The sequence below is a fragment of the Phycodurus eques genome, chromosome 12 (assembly GCF_024500275.1).
Source record: "Phycodurus eques isolate BA_2022a chromosome 12, UOR_Pequ_1.1, whole genome shotgun sequence".
Classification (NCBI taxonomy): Eukaryota; Metazoa; Chordata; class Actinopteri; order Syngnathiformes; family Syngnathidae; genus Phycodurus; species Phycodurus eques.
The window spans coordinates 24,851,928-24,866,521 of record NC_084536.1 but is presented as its reverse complement, the minus strand read 5'-3'; the positions used below and the strand labels follow the sequence as shown (position 1 = coordinate 24,866,521).

The 14,594-nt window shown below is 46.3% G+C and overlaps 1 protein-coding gene across 1 annotated transcript; it reads left to right on the top strand.

Moving 5' to 3' along the window:
• The first annotated feature begins 63 nt into the window (after positions 1–63).
• Positions 64–11,986, top strand: inhbb (inhibin subunit beta B). Its single transcript, XM_061692412.1, has 2 exons — positions 64–936; positions 9,649–11,986. Exons 1-2 carry the CDS (start codon positions 558–560, stop codon positions 10,470–10,472), a joined length of 1,203 nt encoding a protein of 400 aa, XP_061548396.1. The 5' UTR covers positions 64–557; the 3' UTR covers positions 10,473–11,986.
• The last annotated feature ends 2,608 nt before the right edge of the window (positions 11,987–14,594 follow it).

Below are 14,594 nucleotides of genomic sequence, written 5' to 3'. Positions count from 1 at the left end.
AAGGCAACCCTTTAGGGAGGAGGAGAGGGAGGGGGGGGGGGGGGTGGAGGCTCTGAATAGGCAACCTATGCTTCCATAATAAAAGCCTGTCAACTATAGCGGAGTCGTCTGCTAATCCCTTGCGTGTCGTTGGTGGAAATCCCCACGTGGTTCCGACTCTGATATATTTAAAAAAAAAAAAAAAAAACTTTGGAATTGCCGAGCGAGCCCTTGCGGTCGTGATTGGGGAGTGGGGAAAGAGGGTCTGAGTCAGGAGCATCTTGCGGGACAAAACCGGGACGGTTCAAAGCGTCTTTCCCTTTCGGACTGCCGCTGAGACGGAGATGACTTCGCGAATGTCTTGAACGGAGACGAGCGGAGCATGTAGGCTTGACTTCCTCCGAGCTGCGTGCTTGATGCGGGGAGTTAAGAACGCGCAAGTTGGCTTCGCAAGCATTCCACCGACTTCTGGACTCGAGGGTCGCGCGCGCGCGCGCTCGGGAAGTTGCGTTTTCTTGCGTTCCGCGGCTATTTAGCGCCATTGTTTTTCCCCGCCGTGAACGTTTCCACGTGTAAAAATGAGCGCAGCCGCCGCGGTGTTGTTGACGGTGTGCGCTCTGTCGGTGCGCTGCGCTTCGGCGGCGGAGACCCGGAGCTCGGCCGCCGCGGAGTCGTGCGCGTCGTGCGGCTTCAGGGCGCCGGAGCAGTCGGAGCGCGTGAACGTGGACTTGCTGGAGGCTGTCAAGAGACACATACTGAACAGGTTGCAGATGAGGGAGCGACCCAACATCACGCACCCCATCCCGAAAGCGGCCATGGTGACGGCGCTGAGGAGGCTGCACGCCGGCAAAGTGCGAGAGGACGGGCGGCTGGAGATCCCCGATCTGGACGGACACGCGTCCTTCGGCAACGACGTTCAGACGGAGACCTCGGAGATCATCAGCTTCGCGGAAACCGGTAAGGCCTCACGTTCAGTCTCTCGTGAAAACCTCATCCTGCGATCTTGCGATATCGGGCGATTTGGAGTGTGGAGGCCGTCAAAACAAAATAAGCGTGACAACTACAAACAAAACAGAAAAAGGGCAATAAAAGGCACAGTCATGCGTGCATACGAGTTTAAAAGTCGCTTCAGAGGATGGAAAGTATTGAGCAGACGATTGCGAAAGTTAATAGGAGCGGGGGAAGATGAATAAGAGTCTGGGGAAGTTCATACCGCTTTAAAAGAGATAGAATTCTCTCTCTTTTTTTGTTCTTTTTAAAGCAATTCAAATCGAGATGGTTCCTGGTCAGTCATCAGTCTTTTCTCCCTTTCCACACACACAGTGGCTGCGGCACAATTTTCTGCACTTGAAAATCTTATAATTGCCACTTTGGAACAGAAGGAAGGTCTTCAATCAATGCAAAATGTGCTTTCAACCAAAAACCAAATCGCGCAGCGCACCAAAACTATGACGGCGTAAAGAAAAAAGGCACACTCGCCGTGCCCGCCCTTTTTTTTTTTTCTCATTGGCCCCAGCCGCTACAATTCATCCGAATGGGCTGCTGTCATGGAGCGGGACCGATCCGAGCACCCTCGTGACAAGGGACCAAAACACGGGCAATTATTATGAGCGCGCTGTGTGTTCCTGGGAGAAAACGGAGTAAACAAAAGACATTGCGCAGAATAATGCACGTGACATTTGAGTCGTCGTAAGCGGATGGGGTGAGTGTGGGCGTGGGGGGGGGGGGGGGGTGTAGTTGTGGTGATACTGGAGGGAGAGGGCGGGGGTGATATTGTGTGTGTGCCCATAATGCAGTGTTGTAAAGCATGTTTTTGTCATTCTAAATGTCCACCGGGCTCCTTTGCTGCTTCTTCTTCCATTTCTTTTTTTTCTCTGTTGAGCTCTATTCTTCCTCACACCTTTGAGCTTTTGTGCGGTATTGTACGACGGAGCTGGCTTGGGTCCCTGCTCCCGAGTCCCCGTTTGCCTCCTGGCCAGCTGGCTCAAGACCCACCGATCGCACGCCGCCAGCTGGGGCAGCGCTCGGAGGCAAGGTCTCCCGAAAGCCAGGCGAACTTTCACGAGGGGAGCTCAGTTGTTGTCGTCGTTTCCAGTTGGAGACGCGGGAGGCCGAGTACGGCGATACACAAAAGGAATGGTGGAGATGATGCTTATGATATTGTGTTGTTTTATTGTGTCGTGTCGGTTCATTGCTCTTCTACCCTAACGCCCTCCTCACTGGTTCAAACGAGATGGTGTCCTTCAAACAAGGTAAGAGGGTCTGTCGATTGGCTGCGGCGGGCGAGGAAAGACGAGGCCACTTTTTTGGGTCGGTTCGGACCGAGTTGGTTTGTAACGTCCGGTGTGAACATCAGCGAGAGGACGCTGAATTATCGGAGGTAATTCACTGGGGGTATCGGGTGGGCGGGTTTACTTCGGGACAGCGCTCCGTCATGCGGGAGGTGTCACTCATGGCGCTTTCGGATCTGCCCCAGACATTTGCCGCGAATCTTCCGCAAGCATATGTTGCAGCCTTGACCTTTCACTCTTCCCCTTATCGTCCTAGACATCAACCTTCTTCCTTTGAAGACTGCCTACAGAAACCCCCAAGGGTGACACGCTAGAGCCAGTCCTTTCCGCAACTATATACGATAGCTATTTTGAGAAACGGCGACCTCACAGGTTTTTGTTCAAGGTGATCATTGCAAATGCAGCAATCACTCAGGAGATCGCAGGTGACTTATTTGGGATTCAGTATGTCATGGATTTTTATTTTAATACATTTTTTTATAGGTCAGTGTAGTACAATTACTCACCTGCACATCTCTGCGACAGTTAGGTTGGCTGGCTTTATTGTTTTCGACGTGGCAGCAATGACTCACATAAGGTCAATTTGGGCTCCTGAGCGGGAACAAAAACTCAACGGCACTGCGTCAACTCAACTCATACGTTTGGTACATCACCCAATTGCTTGAGGATACAAAAAAAAAAAACCATGACTCGAACGCCACTGCCGAAACCACAAGCCACAGTCGAGAGTTTGATGACCTAAATTCACAAATACTGTCGCTAATTACACAAATTCATCGGAATATATCGACAGAAACAAACTGTTGTTGTAGTTGTTGACATGCTCCGAGCAGACTTCCCCTGCCTTTAATAGCCATGTGCTCGAGTTGAGCGTACGTTTTTACCGCACTCCTTACATTGTCACGCAAATATCTGTACTTTCTACTCCCAACACTTTTATAAAAAAAAAAAAAAAAAAAAAAAAAACAAGCCTTGTCGCTTTTTCATTTTGGATTGTGTTCATTCCGGCTCGCCAGTGTTCAAAACACATCCCCAAAAAAACCTTATCCAGATGAATTGCGCCACGCAGCATCGAGCGATTTTAATTGTGGTTGGATGCGAAGTAGCTATCAAAAGTTTACAGATCCTCCGTATTTTGTGAGCGAAATCACCGGATGGTAACTTGTGCCGCATTGTGGCCAAATGTTTGACAACACGCCAATTGCAGACACGCCACCGTCCACCCTCGCCTGTGTGCGCGCGGACGGCCTTCTCTCACCGTTCATAGAGTGGCCGCCGCGACCGAGGGGTTCGGTTTTCCCCTCGCTCCGTAAAATCGCTTCAATTTGGAGCCGAGAGGGAGATTTCCCAGGGTTCCGCAGCTGAATTGATCGGCGGAGAGAAGCCCAGATACGGGATGCCGGCTCGGCGGGCGTCTCTGTGCAGCCCGTGGCGGCCGGGCTCCCACTTGGCATCAAACTGAAGCACGTTGTCGCATCGTACCGTGCATATGTCCAGTGCGTCCTGCCGGTCACGTGATTCAATTAGCGACTCAACTGCTCTCGACATATCAGTTTTGTCTGTGTAGCCGGCGGCGACGTAGCTGCCTCAGCCCTGGGCCGTAGCTCGCCATTTGGGGGGCAAAGGCAAACACAGCCGCCCCCCCTCCAGGTGCTATATTTCAATACCGACAGTGTGAATTGGAGAAAAGTATCGTATTTCCTGAGCTACATAAAGTCCTTAAAATCTTTCTTGAGGATTATTATCGGAATCGTCTCAACACTTTGACTGTAATTGATGAGAACAATATTCCCCATTGAATACAGTTGACCATTTCAACAGCTTTTTGATTCTCACATCGTAGTGATGGAAGCATCACTCGTGTCACTCTCCTTTATCATTTTTACTCGAGCAAATCAAAGCTAGAAATGATTAGCAATTGGCATTAGAGAGACATTATAACATTATCCACAATTATTTGTATCCCATTACATAATACACACCCATAATTGTCCTGCGGTACTGTTCTTCCCAAAATTTGAAAGAATGGAAGTTCAGACGGCTGAACGGTGGACGACTGAGTACCGGCAGCGAGAAGGTTGACAGCCAGAAAGGCCGCCCAACCCTTGCCCATCCTTGGCAATACCTGGAAGAACTTTGAAAACGGTTGGATGTCAAAACAACTCCTGTCGAGCGTGCTGTACTTTTTGGACTTTTACGGAAGTAAAACGTTTGTATTGATACTTGAGGTCTTCTTCAACCCTAACATCTAGACTTTCACTTGAGTAGTGAACGTGAATACTTCTGGCACCTCCGAACATGAACGCAATGCATCCCCAGTTAACCCCAACGATAGCAGTGTCGAACCAGTGCGGTGGCGCATTCAACGTTAGGACAAAGGTTTTGCATTTCAACCCTGGCCCACCATCCTCAACATCTCTCACTGCCTCACCCCGCACTTTATTTAGAATTTAAATTTAATAACCTGGTAATAATCATGCCTGAACATTGGCAGCAAGTTGCGCACACGCCTCGTCTCACGTGGAAAACTATTGCGCCGTGGCCCCACCCTCGTCTTCTTGCGACGTGCGGTCTCGTCTGTGCGGCCTTGAGTAACGATTTGCTTCTCTGCCAGCCTGCCTCCTTCCACGGCCCCCTTCCACAGGTGAGGACAAGCTGACGCAGCCCATTATCCACACAAGCCCACCCAGGTGTCCTAGCTGCTGATATTCACGAGCAACCTCACTCTGCTGGGTCAGGCAAGACGTGACAGGGCCAGTTCAAAACAGCCTGAAATAATAGATGAAAAGAAAAATCATGAACGGGACCATTAGTGGCGAAAAGCTCATTTTCTTTGTAGGTGCCGCTGTATGCTTTCAACATTGAAATCATCTATCGCAGGTGGTTCTCAAAACCTTTTTCACCAAGTAGCACCTAAAAAAAAAAAAAAATAGCTCCGGAATGACCGACATTAAAATACAGTAGCTTGCTCGTGTTCATAAAAAAAAAAAAAGACAGCTTTTTTTTTTTTTTTTTTTATTCCTCCAAAGTATGTTTCAAATCATTTTTCAACATAGGAAAATGAAAAACAACTACTAAAATAATGATTCCATTTGAATATATTGCACATAAAAGTTCAATCAAATTGTACCAAAATAAAGTTTGAAAAACACCGTTCGTAACGATGAAATGCAAATGCGTTTTACTAAAACGTGAAATATAACTGAACTGCATAAGGCAGTGATTATTTGGCATCCGCTTGCGGTACAAGTACCACACTTTGAGAAGCACAGATCTACAGACTAGAAGACATGTGAATAGAGACCTCGGAAAATTATTCTCTGTACCAAAGTGAGGCCTTTTGTATTAAACATATGTTGCCCTCACAGATTAGGTTAAATTGGTCATTTTTATAATGATCCAGGAGTTCAAATCTGTACTTTATGAGTAACACAGATTGCAAGTAACGTTTTGGATAAGTTGTACTTGTCAGAGTAGTTTTAAGTCAGCATACTTTTTACTTTTACTTGAGTATTTATGTTAAGAAGAAACGGTACCTTTATTCCGTTACAAAAATCTACATGCTGCTCGCTACTTTCATTGATCAATAACTGTGTGCGCAATCTATTTTTAGACTTTTGTTTTCGACTTCTGCATCGGGCGCCATTGCTCCAGTCCACCGTGATTACCGCAATGATGTTTGAGTCAAGTTCACCGATCAAACGACACAAGAACGTCACATGCTCGCACACAAAGTCTTCTATTGGGCTTTGCGGGCCAATCAAAGTGAATCATGACCGCCGTGCGCGACTCCTGTTGACATTACAGACTACGAATAACATGCAGCGTATAGTTCAGCCACTGCCCAAACTTGGATATTTCAGCCCACTTCTAACTTGAGAAAACACCTTGCGGTAGGGTGCAGATGTTTTTGCTGTTGTTTTGGCCGTGCATATGGAAACATTACCACAATTTTATGGTCACAAGTAACTGTAAAAACATGCATATTGTTCTCTCTTTCTCTCTCTATAGCACACACACACACTTTATCAAGACGTCTCAGCAAACAGCTTCTTCATTCAGTCATTTTAGTGGTTAAAGCAAATAATGTTTCTGTCAGGTACCTTGCATGTATTTTTTTTCTTTCTTTTCCCCCCCACTTGAAAATTGAAATGGTGGCAGCTGTATGTGGACTCCCACTGAACTTGAGTTTGAATGTGATCTATTACTTCTGAACACAGCCACATGCCGGTTATAAGAAAATAATGGCGCACATTGTATTCAGGACAGATCACAACCCCCAAAATAAAGCTACACGACACTAAATTGCCCGTAGGTGTGAATGTGAGTGCGAATGGTTGTGTGTTTGTTTGTATGTGCCCTGCGATTGGCTGGCAACCAGTTCAGGGTGTGCCCCCGCCTCCTGCCCGATGACAGCTGGGATAGGCTCCGGCACGCCCGCGACCCTTGTGAGCAGAAACGGATGGATGGATATACTTGTCAAGCTGAAACGGAGCACTTCTATTCCTGATCATTTCTTTGAACCCTCCACTGTATCTCTGATTGTTAATCATACTGTCACTCTATTCTTGTTTCTTTGAACGCTCCCTCAATTTTGAAGCGTTCTAAAACTCGGACCTGCTGAGGCAAGTGCCGCGCATGGCGCTGAGGGAGGTTAGTTAAACGGACTCCTTTATGCGATCACTGCGCGCTTAATAGCCAACGGTGTCGGGAGGCCTGATATTTGATGTATTGCTTAGCATGGGGGTGGTTTGTGTGTGTGTGTGTGTGTGTGTGTGTGTTTGAGCTGACATACTAAAGAAATGTAAGCTGGTCTGAACAAGTTCATGTGTTGAATGTAAAGCTGCGGTTTACATGAGGCAGAGGCGTGGGGCGCCATGAAGAGGGGCCCATCTTTGGTGGGCACATGTTGACACTGACAAACACTAATGAGTGTGCAAACAAAGTAATTAACCACTTTTAGGGCATTGCTCTGCTGGCGAACTTGTGCCAAGTTGCCTGAAATAGAAACCTTTCAAGATGCCTTTGGGATAAATTTGAAGACATAATTGAGCTCTCGTTGGCAGTATTTTTTTTTTCTTCCGCCGCTAAGGCCACCATCACCTTTAGACTTCTGGAATCTCTTCTTTGTGCCCTTTTAGAAAGTGGCTAGTTTCATGTAAATGGCTTTTACCACTCCCCCCCCCCCCCCCCCCCCCCCATCATGCAATTTTCTGGAAAGCCACGTGTTTCAATGCGCGGCTGTCTCCCAGTGCCTCACAAGGGGCTTTGTGCTGTCACTCTTGGGGTACATGCACTGGAAGGAGGAGGGAATGGGTGGGGTTCAGTGGGGTGCTAACAGTGAACTCAATGAACCCCCTAGGGGTCTTGGCTGTGTTCACCATCCAAACACCTTTTCACTGACATCCTCGCGCTTTTATGTCGTCTTCCTCAGCTCAGATCTCTTCCATCTCTCGCTCTTTGTCCCCGTCACTTATAAATCGGGGCCTCACTTACGGTATCAAGCTGAACGGGATTCTTACTCAAGTGTAAAGGCGCAAAAGCCGAAAGTAGCGTCTGACAAAGAATAATCACACCTATCAACTGTGCGTATGCACCTGCGGGATGTCTTCTTCCCTTGTTAAGTAGCAATCCACTTAGAAAAGGGCACAGGGATCATGCTCATATCCTGCCCACACTCATATTCAACCAAAAATAGTCCAAGTTAAATGTCGTTTTTACAAATATAATTTCATCAATAACAATGAAGGCACTGGTAAAAAAAAAAAAAGCTATTGATGATTTCAAATTTCAGGCAGTCGTAGTGAATGAAGGCAATCCTTACGAACAGAGCAAATGGTCGTGGCCCAATGAAATGCAATTCTTGCGTCATGGGAAAGACAAAAGTGCAACACGATAAAATGCATAAGCAGTTTCCTAAAAATTGTGGGAGTTGCAAAGTTTACGTGTTCCCCTTCAACCTCTGTGGATAAAGAGCATAAATGGTCCTAACTAACTCATTAAACCCATTACTCTCGTATATTTATACTACCGTAATAACGGTAAAGAGACACAATAGTTTCACGACTTTTCACAAATGTATACATATTCATTATTATGTCAGAAATACCACCATTTATTTGACTATCTACTATTGTGTGAATCCAAAATGGCTGCCTCATGCTAGGATCCCAGATCCCTCCGGTGTATTGCAACAACATAACGAGGCTCTCTTCAGTGCCATTAACGGAAAAAAGACTGATTGAGTGACAAAACTGGACCGTTTGTAAAAGAACCATTAAAGGACACTAAGATGCATTTGTCTTAGTTTTCATGGAAAAAGTCATCCGAAACAATAAGAGAAACATTTGATATATCCAAAAATGTAATCGGCATCTTCAGGTAACATGTTGCAAATCATAAGACTTTCATTTGGGACACGTAACCGTAAAGACATGGTGGCATTTCGAGTTAGAAAAATAGAACTTTACAAAACTATTTTTTCAGAGAAATAATTACGATCTTTTGACGGATAATAAATCAAGAATTCAAATGCTCATGTCAGTAAGATTAATTGCTTTTCAAAAGGAAATTGGGTGGGGAATGACTTTACTTTTATTCATCAAATTATATAAAAAATGACCCGTGAATAAGCTACGCTAATCATTGCTATATGAAGGGTGAATCATGGCGACACGCAAAAATAAAAAAGGTAGAAACACAATTTCACAATTGAGAGTGACAATGAAGTGAGGTGGAGGCGAGGTAGGGCATATTGTTTGATGGGCGCCGTGGCCCCACCCTCGTCTTCTTGCGACGTGCGGTCTCGTCGATTCCATCGTCGATGTCACACCCTGTAAAGTACACGTGCACGTGATTACGCGATGAAAGAAGATCGCGCGGGCGTTGATATAGTCGTACAATGCGGCAAGTTTGAAGCCCCTTTTTTCAGAAAATGTCTATACACTTCAAAGGAGAATACGATTGGCGTTCATAGAGCCGCATGAGAAAACAAATTGCTTCAAAGAGCAACAAGACCAAGAGGATAACTCGGAGACAGCACGACACAGCAAAATCCAAATCCCTAAATATGCAATATTGTTTTCGCAAAACTGTGTCGTGTATTGCATGACTGGGCTCATTGCAAGATCAAATTCAATACAAACAATATGGATATCGTGTATCCTTCGTGGAACCTGTGAATGCAACGGGATTTGTTGACATTTGAAATTTGCGGCGTTTGAAGCGCAATACAGCGAAGGGATGACGAGATGAATTGTACGGAAAGAAAGCCTTTTTAAAAATGAATTTAATTTAAGTGCCACGTTCTCCGTGATTGTACTGATGATGTTTTCTGCGTGCGTGCGTGCGTGTGTGTGTGTTGTGTGTGTCCCCACAGATGAGTACACGTCGTCAAAGTCCAGTCTTTACTTCCTGATCTCCAACGAAGGCAGCCAAAACCTGTACGTGTCACAGGCAAACTTGTGGCTCTTCTTCCGGGTGTTGCCAGCCGGTCCCGAGAAAGGCCTCCGAAGGAAGGTGACAGTCAAGATCCATTACCAGGAAGCCGGAGTTGGGAGCGGTGTCGAAGGAGTGCCAGGAGGAGGTGGCGGAGGGGTCGCGGGGCGCTGGGCCCTCGTGGAGAAGCGTGTTGAGCTGAAACGCAGCAGCTGGCATACTTTCCCTCTCTTGGAGGCAGTGCGCGCAGTGTTCGGCAAAGGTAGCCGTCGACAGGACCTGGAGGTCCGCTGCGAAGGGTGCGAGACGGCCGGAGTGGCTCCGGTGCTGGTGGACCCAGGCGACCCGTCCCACCGGCCCTTCCTGGTGGTCCGCGCCAGACAAGCGGACGGAAAGCACCGCATTCGCAAGCGGGGGCTGGAGTGCGACGGCACTAGCGGGGGCCTCTGCTGCCGGCAGCAGTTTTACATCGACTTCCGTCTCATTGGCTGGAACGACTGGATCATCGCACCCGCGGGCTATTACGGCAACTACTGTGAGGGCAGTTGCCCAGCTTACATGGCCGGCGTGCCGGGATCGGCTTCGTCCTTCCACACGGCGGTCGTAAACCAGTACCGCATGCGAGGAATTAGCCCCGGGTCGGTCAACTCCTGCTGCATCCCCACCAAACTGAGTACTATGTCCATGCTCTACATCGATGATGCGTACACTATTGTCAAGAGAGATGTGCCCAACATGATTGTGGAGGAGTGCGGTTGTGCTTGAGTCCTCGTCGGCCCTTAATTCTCAGTAAAGGCTCTTGTACAAACAGGACATCTTGTACCATATACATATACAGTACAAGACAAAACTATCGCTACTGTATGTGCAGGCAAGACACACTGTAGTATCATCTAGTATGAAAATGTGCGGAGGTTCGGTTGCACATGTTCATGTGAGTGTATGTATTTATCAGACTGAGTGATATGCTCGCTGTCTTGAGTTGGAGCTCGACAGCGTAGGGAGGACAAGGGAATGAAGATCACCAAAAGGTACTTTTGCTCTATTTTGCCATTTGTCCGATTTTCAATATGATGGCCGAGCACCACCGACTGAAAGAAGATAAGCATTTAAGGAAAGTGACATGATCAGCCAATGACATTGTTGGCTTTGTCCCCAGACTCCCCAACCTGTTCCTCAGGCCCCTAAGTACCTAAGTACTTCAAGCACATGGCAGACTGATTTTCTTTCCCCGTTTCTTTCTAAAGCACTGACAACTCATCAGCTTACACAATTCAGAACACGAGCACTTCGCCGGAATGCCGACGGACGCGGTCCGACGGTCCTGTGGCGGACTTCGACCGGCGGCGCTTCATGCCTCGCGGGATTCTTCCCTCTGCGTAACTGCTAATTGCAGGCCCCGAACCTCGGCTCCCCCCCGCCCCCGTAGCCGGGAGATGACCCGGACGAGACCGAGCTCAGAAGTGCACTTGACTTGCGCGCCGGGAGCGATCGGGACAGAACTCATTCCTCCTGCCCGTCGAGGGTTTGGAGAAGCCAGCGCTCGGACGCGGAGACCCTCGTTCCGGCGGGCTGCCACACTGCAGCGCAGCACTTGGAGAAACTGAAACGCACACCCCGATTAGCACTTGTATAAAGAATTGCCTTCCGAGCGGTACCGAGTGTCCTGTCACATCACTAAGTAAGTGCCACGTGAGCTATGCAATGTATAGTAAACTATACCCGTACTACAATACGCCCTGTTAGACCGAATGATCTCTGTCTGAAGATTTCTCCGCCTCTCGTTTGCTTTCTCCCTCTTTCCTCCTCCACTCCGCTCCCTCTTCATCAATACTTGAAATGTAGTCTTTCGCATCCTTTCGAAAGCGAACGATTGTTGTGATGTTTTGCACTGAAAAGTTGCAGGATTAGTGAGACGAAAACTGCCATTGAAAAAGTTATTTTTATAGGAAGTAAAGAAACTGAATTTTGTGTCAGAGGTATTTTACATAACTAATGGAACCAAAGAGGCCATGGTTTTAGCCGGTGTACCGAGAGGGCGTGGTCGTTGCGTGTATGATACTGTTTTGATCATTTGCAAAAGGCCTACTCGTATCAGGGTACAATAAACGATTCAACACTTTTCATCTTCCATTACATTGTTTTTGTTTTCAGTATTCTATTTAATAAAACACTGTTTTAGTTTGCTCTTTCAGAATCATCTAGCCAAATAAATGACGTCTGTACAGTTTATGTGAAATAAAATGTTTTCTTAAGATATTTTGTAACTGTAAAACAGACTTTCCGTGTCTTGTTTTTTTTTTTTTGTTGTTGTTGTTTTTGTTCCACAGGAAAATGGGTTGGTGCCGTGCTGGAATCTGTCGGAGCCCAAAACATTTTTCCTCGGGAGTTTTGGGCTTATTCCAACCCTCCAACTTAAAAGGTGTGGCCAAGCAGAGTTGGGAACTATATATATATATATATATATATATATATATATATAAACATGCTTCAGAACACTTCTGTCTTGCTTGTGAACACATGACTTGCTGCCATCTGTCAGGACTGATTCGTTCTCATCAACTGGATGAGCAAGTACAACTCTGATTAAGATGATGGGTTTCCGCGCCAGGTATATTAGCAGCCAACATGCAGATTCACATACCTGCCTGATTTCAATTCGTCTGCAGTGTGCACCAAGGGATGGTTTTTCTCTTTCTTTTTTTTTTTTTTGCACGTTTTTTTTGCCTTTCAACAATACAATGTTAGTGTTAAAATGGGTTAAGGTACAAGTTGTTAAGGGATCAATACATCTCTTAAGCATTTGACTTGGCGAGGGTGTGATTGAGAGAGGGGGGGGCTCAGGTGTGCCGTAACAGGGCAGACAGATAATAATAATAATAATAATGTACAGTATATAGCGCTTTTCAAGGTACTCAAAGATGCTTTATTCATTTCACTCCACAGTGTGGCCACCATTACGTGTCCTGAGGTCAAAACAGTGCCCTGAGCTCCGGCTGACATTATTTTCTGCTCACAATTTGTTTGTAAATTAGATCTCACGTGCTGATCAGAGTTGTGATTTGAAGTTTTGGTGGTCTCAAGAGGATTTCCAAATCGGGCCCCAGCACTCGTAAGACCGGCAATGACTGCGTGCTTCGTGTTTGATCCGAATCATGTCAGAAAATAAGCAAAAAAAAAAAGGTTGTTCGGTATTCCTCATCCCATTTGATCTCCATTACTGTCTTGTTTTGCTGAAAACATGCAGATCATTTGTTTGCTTTTATGGAGGCGTAAGGAAATCAGAAAGTATTTCCAGTTGACTAATATGGACTTTTTTTAACAATTATATTTGAAAAAATAGCTCAAAATATTTTCACTTTCTATTTTGTGCGCTGGCCAGATTTTCATTCCCCCCCCCCCCCCCCCCCCCCCAATTATCTTGTGACTTCTGCGTGGCTGTGAACTTTTAATGAATACGTTTTCCTCTTTATGACAATGGTTAAGTCCAATCAGTCGAGTGCAAGAGTGCTATGAATTTTTTCTTTTTTTTTCTCATCAATTTGAGCACCTGCTCCTCCAACGGACAACCCCCCCCCCCCCCCCCCCCTCCCCCGGTTTGCACACAGTCGAGCAGTCGTGAGACGGCTATCGCTGTGCCTTGGCCACATGCCCGCTCTGGATTTGCAAGCACAAGCTCGGTTTAACATTGCAAAAACTCCAGGTTTCATCTGTCAACATCCGCCTGTGCCGACACCTAACAACAGCTCCGGTGGAGTATTTGCAATGTTTTGGTTCCATCTATGCAGAGCGTGTATCCCGAGATAAATGCTTGAAACGGATCTATCAGGATCGGCCGATGAGCGCAATGAGATTTGTTTGGCCGTAGGGCAAATAGCGCGCAAGGGAGGGATCGGCGCAACTTAATACATGAACCTCGATGGATGGACGACTCGGCAACGGAAAAATCGAAAATGGAGAAAACAAATCAATATCGAGCAAAAAGAAAATGTGGGTCCCAAATGAACAAAAAAAAAAAATGATGAATTTCTTTGGGACAAATCAATGCGGTGGAGCTGTCAGGAAATAAGATGCACACAATCCTGTTCCAGGTGTGGCACGTTTGAGTCTTTTCATATCATTTGATCAATAACTTAATAAGTTTCCTTTTGGAAAATCCGTTAATTTCACTGATATTGGTCGTACGTGTCCATCAAAAGGTCAGAATTGTTTCTCAGAACAAAAATATTCTAAAGTAGTAGTTTTTTTTTTCCCAGCTTTTAATGCCGCAATGTCTTCACCGTGAGGTTTCTGCAATGAAGTTTCATGACTTGCAACATGTTTTCTGAAGATACCGATTACATTTCTGGATATGTAGGATTTGGTTTTGCTTAATATGCCTCGTCCCAAATGCATCTTAGGGTCTTCAGATTTCTTTTTTTTTTTTTTTTTACAAAAATGGTCCTCCTCTGTCACGCAACCTGTCTTTACCGTTAACGCTATCGCTTGTCTTTCCCATTATTAGGAGCAAATTATATGAAAATGACCCCTAAATTACCCGGCAAGTATCACGCCAAATTGTTTACAGCATCTGACATGCGTTTTCCCAAAAAGTCATTCACGCACGCTCGCTTTCTAAACATGACACTACGCTACACACACACACACGCGCGCGCGCGCGCATACAACCCCTAGGTATCAGCTTGAGCAAATATTGTCGCTCTGCTCCCCCTCATCTAATACCGCCACAGGTTGAGGTCATGACAGCTGCCAAGTTGACGGGGGGTCAACTGGTTTATCACCGCAATAGCTTTCATTCTCCCGATCCAGCCTGGTACGCGCTCACTAATGAATTTATGACTATTCATTGCCCGGGGTTGAGCATTCCTCTGCGTCACATTGCTTATA

Coding starts and splice junctions, on each gene's coding strand:
- inhbb (XM_061692412.1), top strand. CDS start 558: ATGAGCGCAGCCGCCGCGGTGTTGTTGACGGTGTGCGCTCTGTCGGTG. Junction 937..9,648: donor CATCAGCTTCGCGGAAACCG/GTAAGGCCTCAC, acceptor GTGTCCCCACAG/ATGAGTACACGTCGTCAAAG.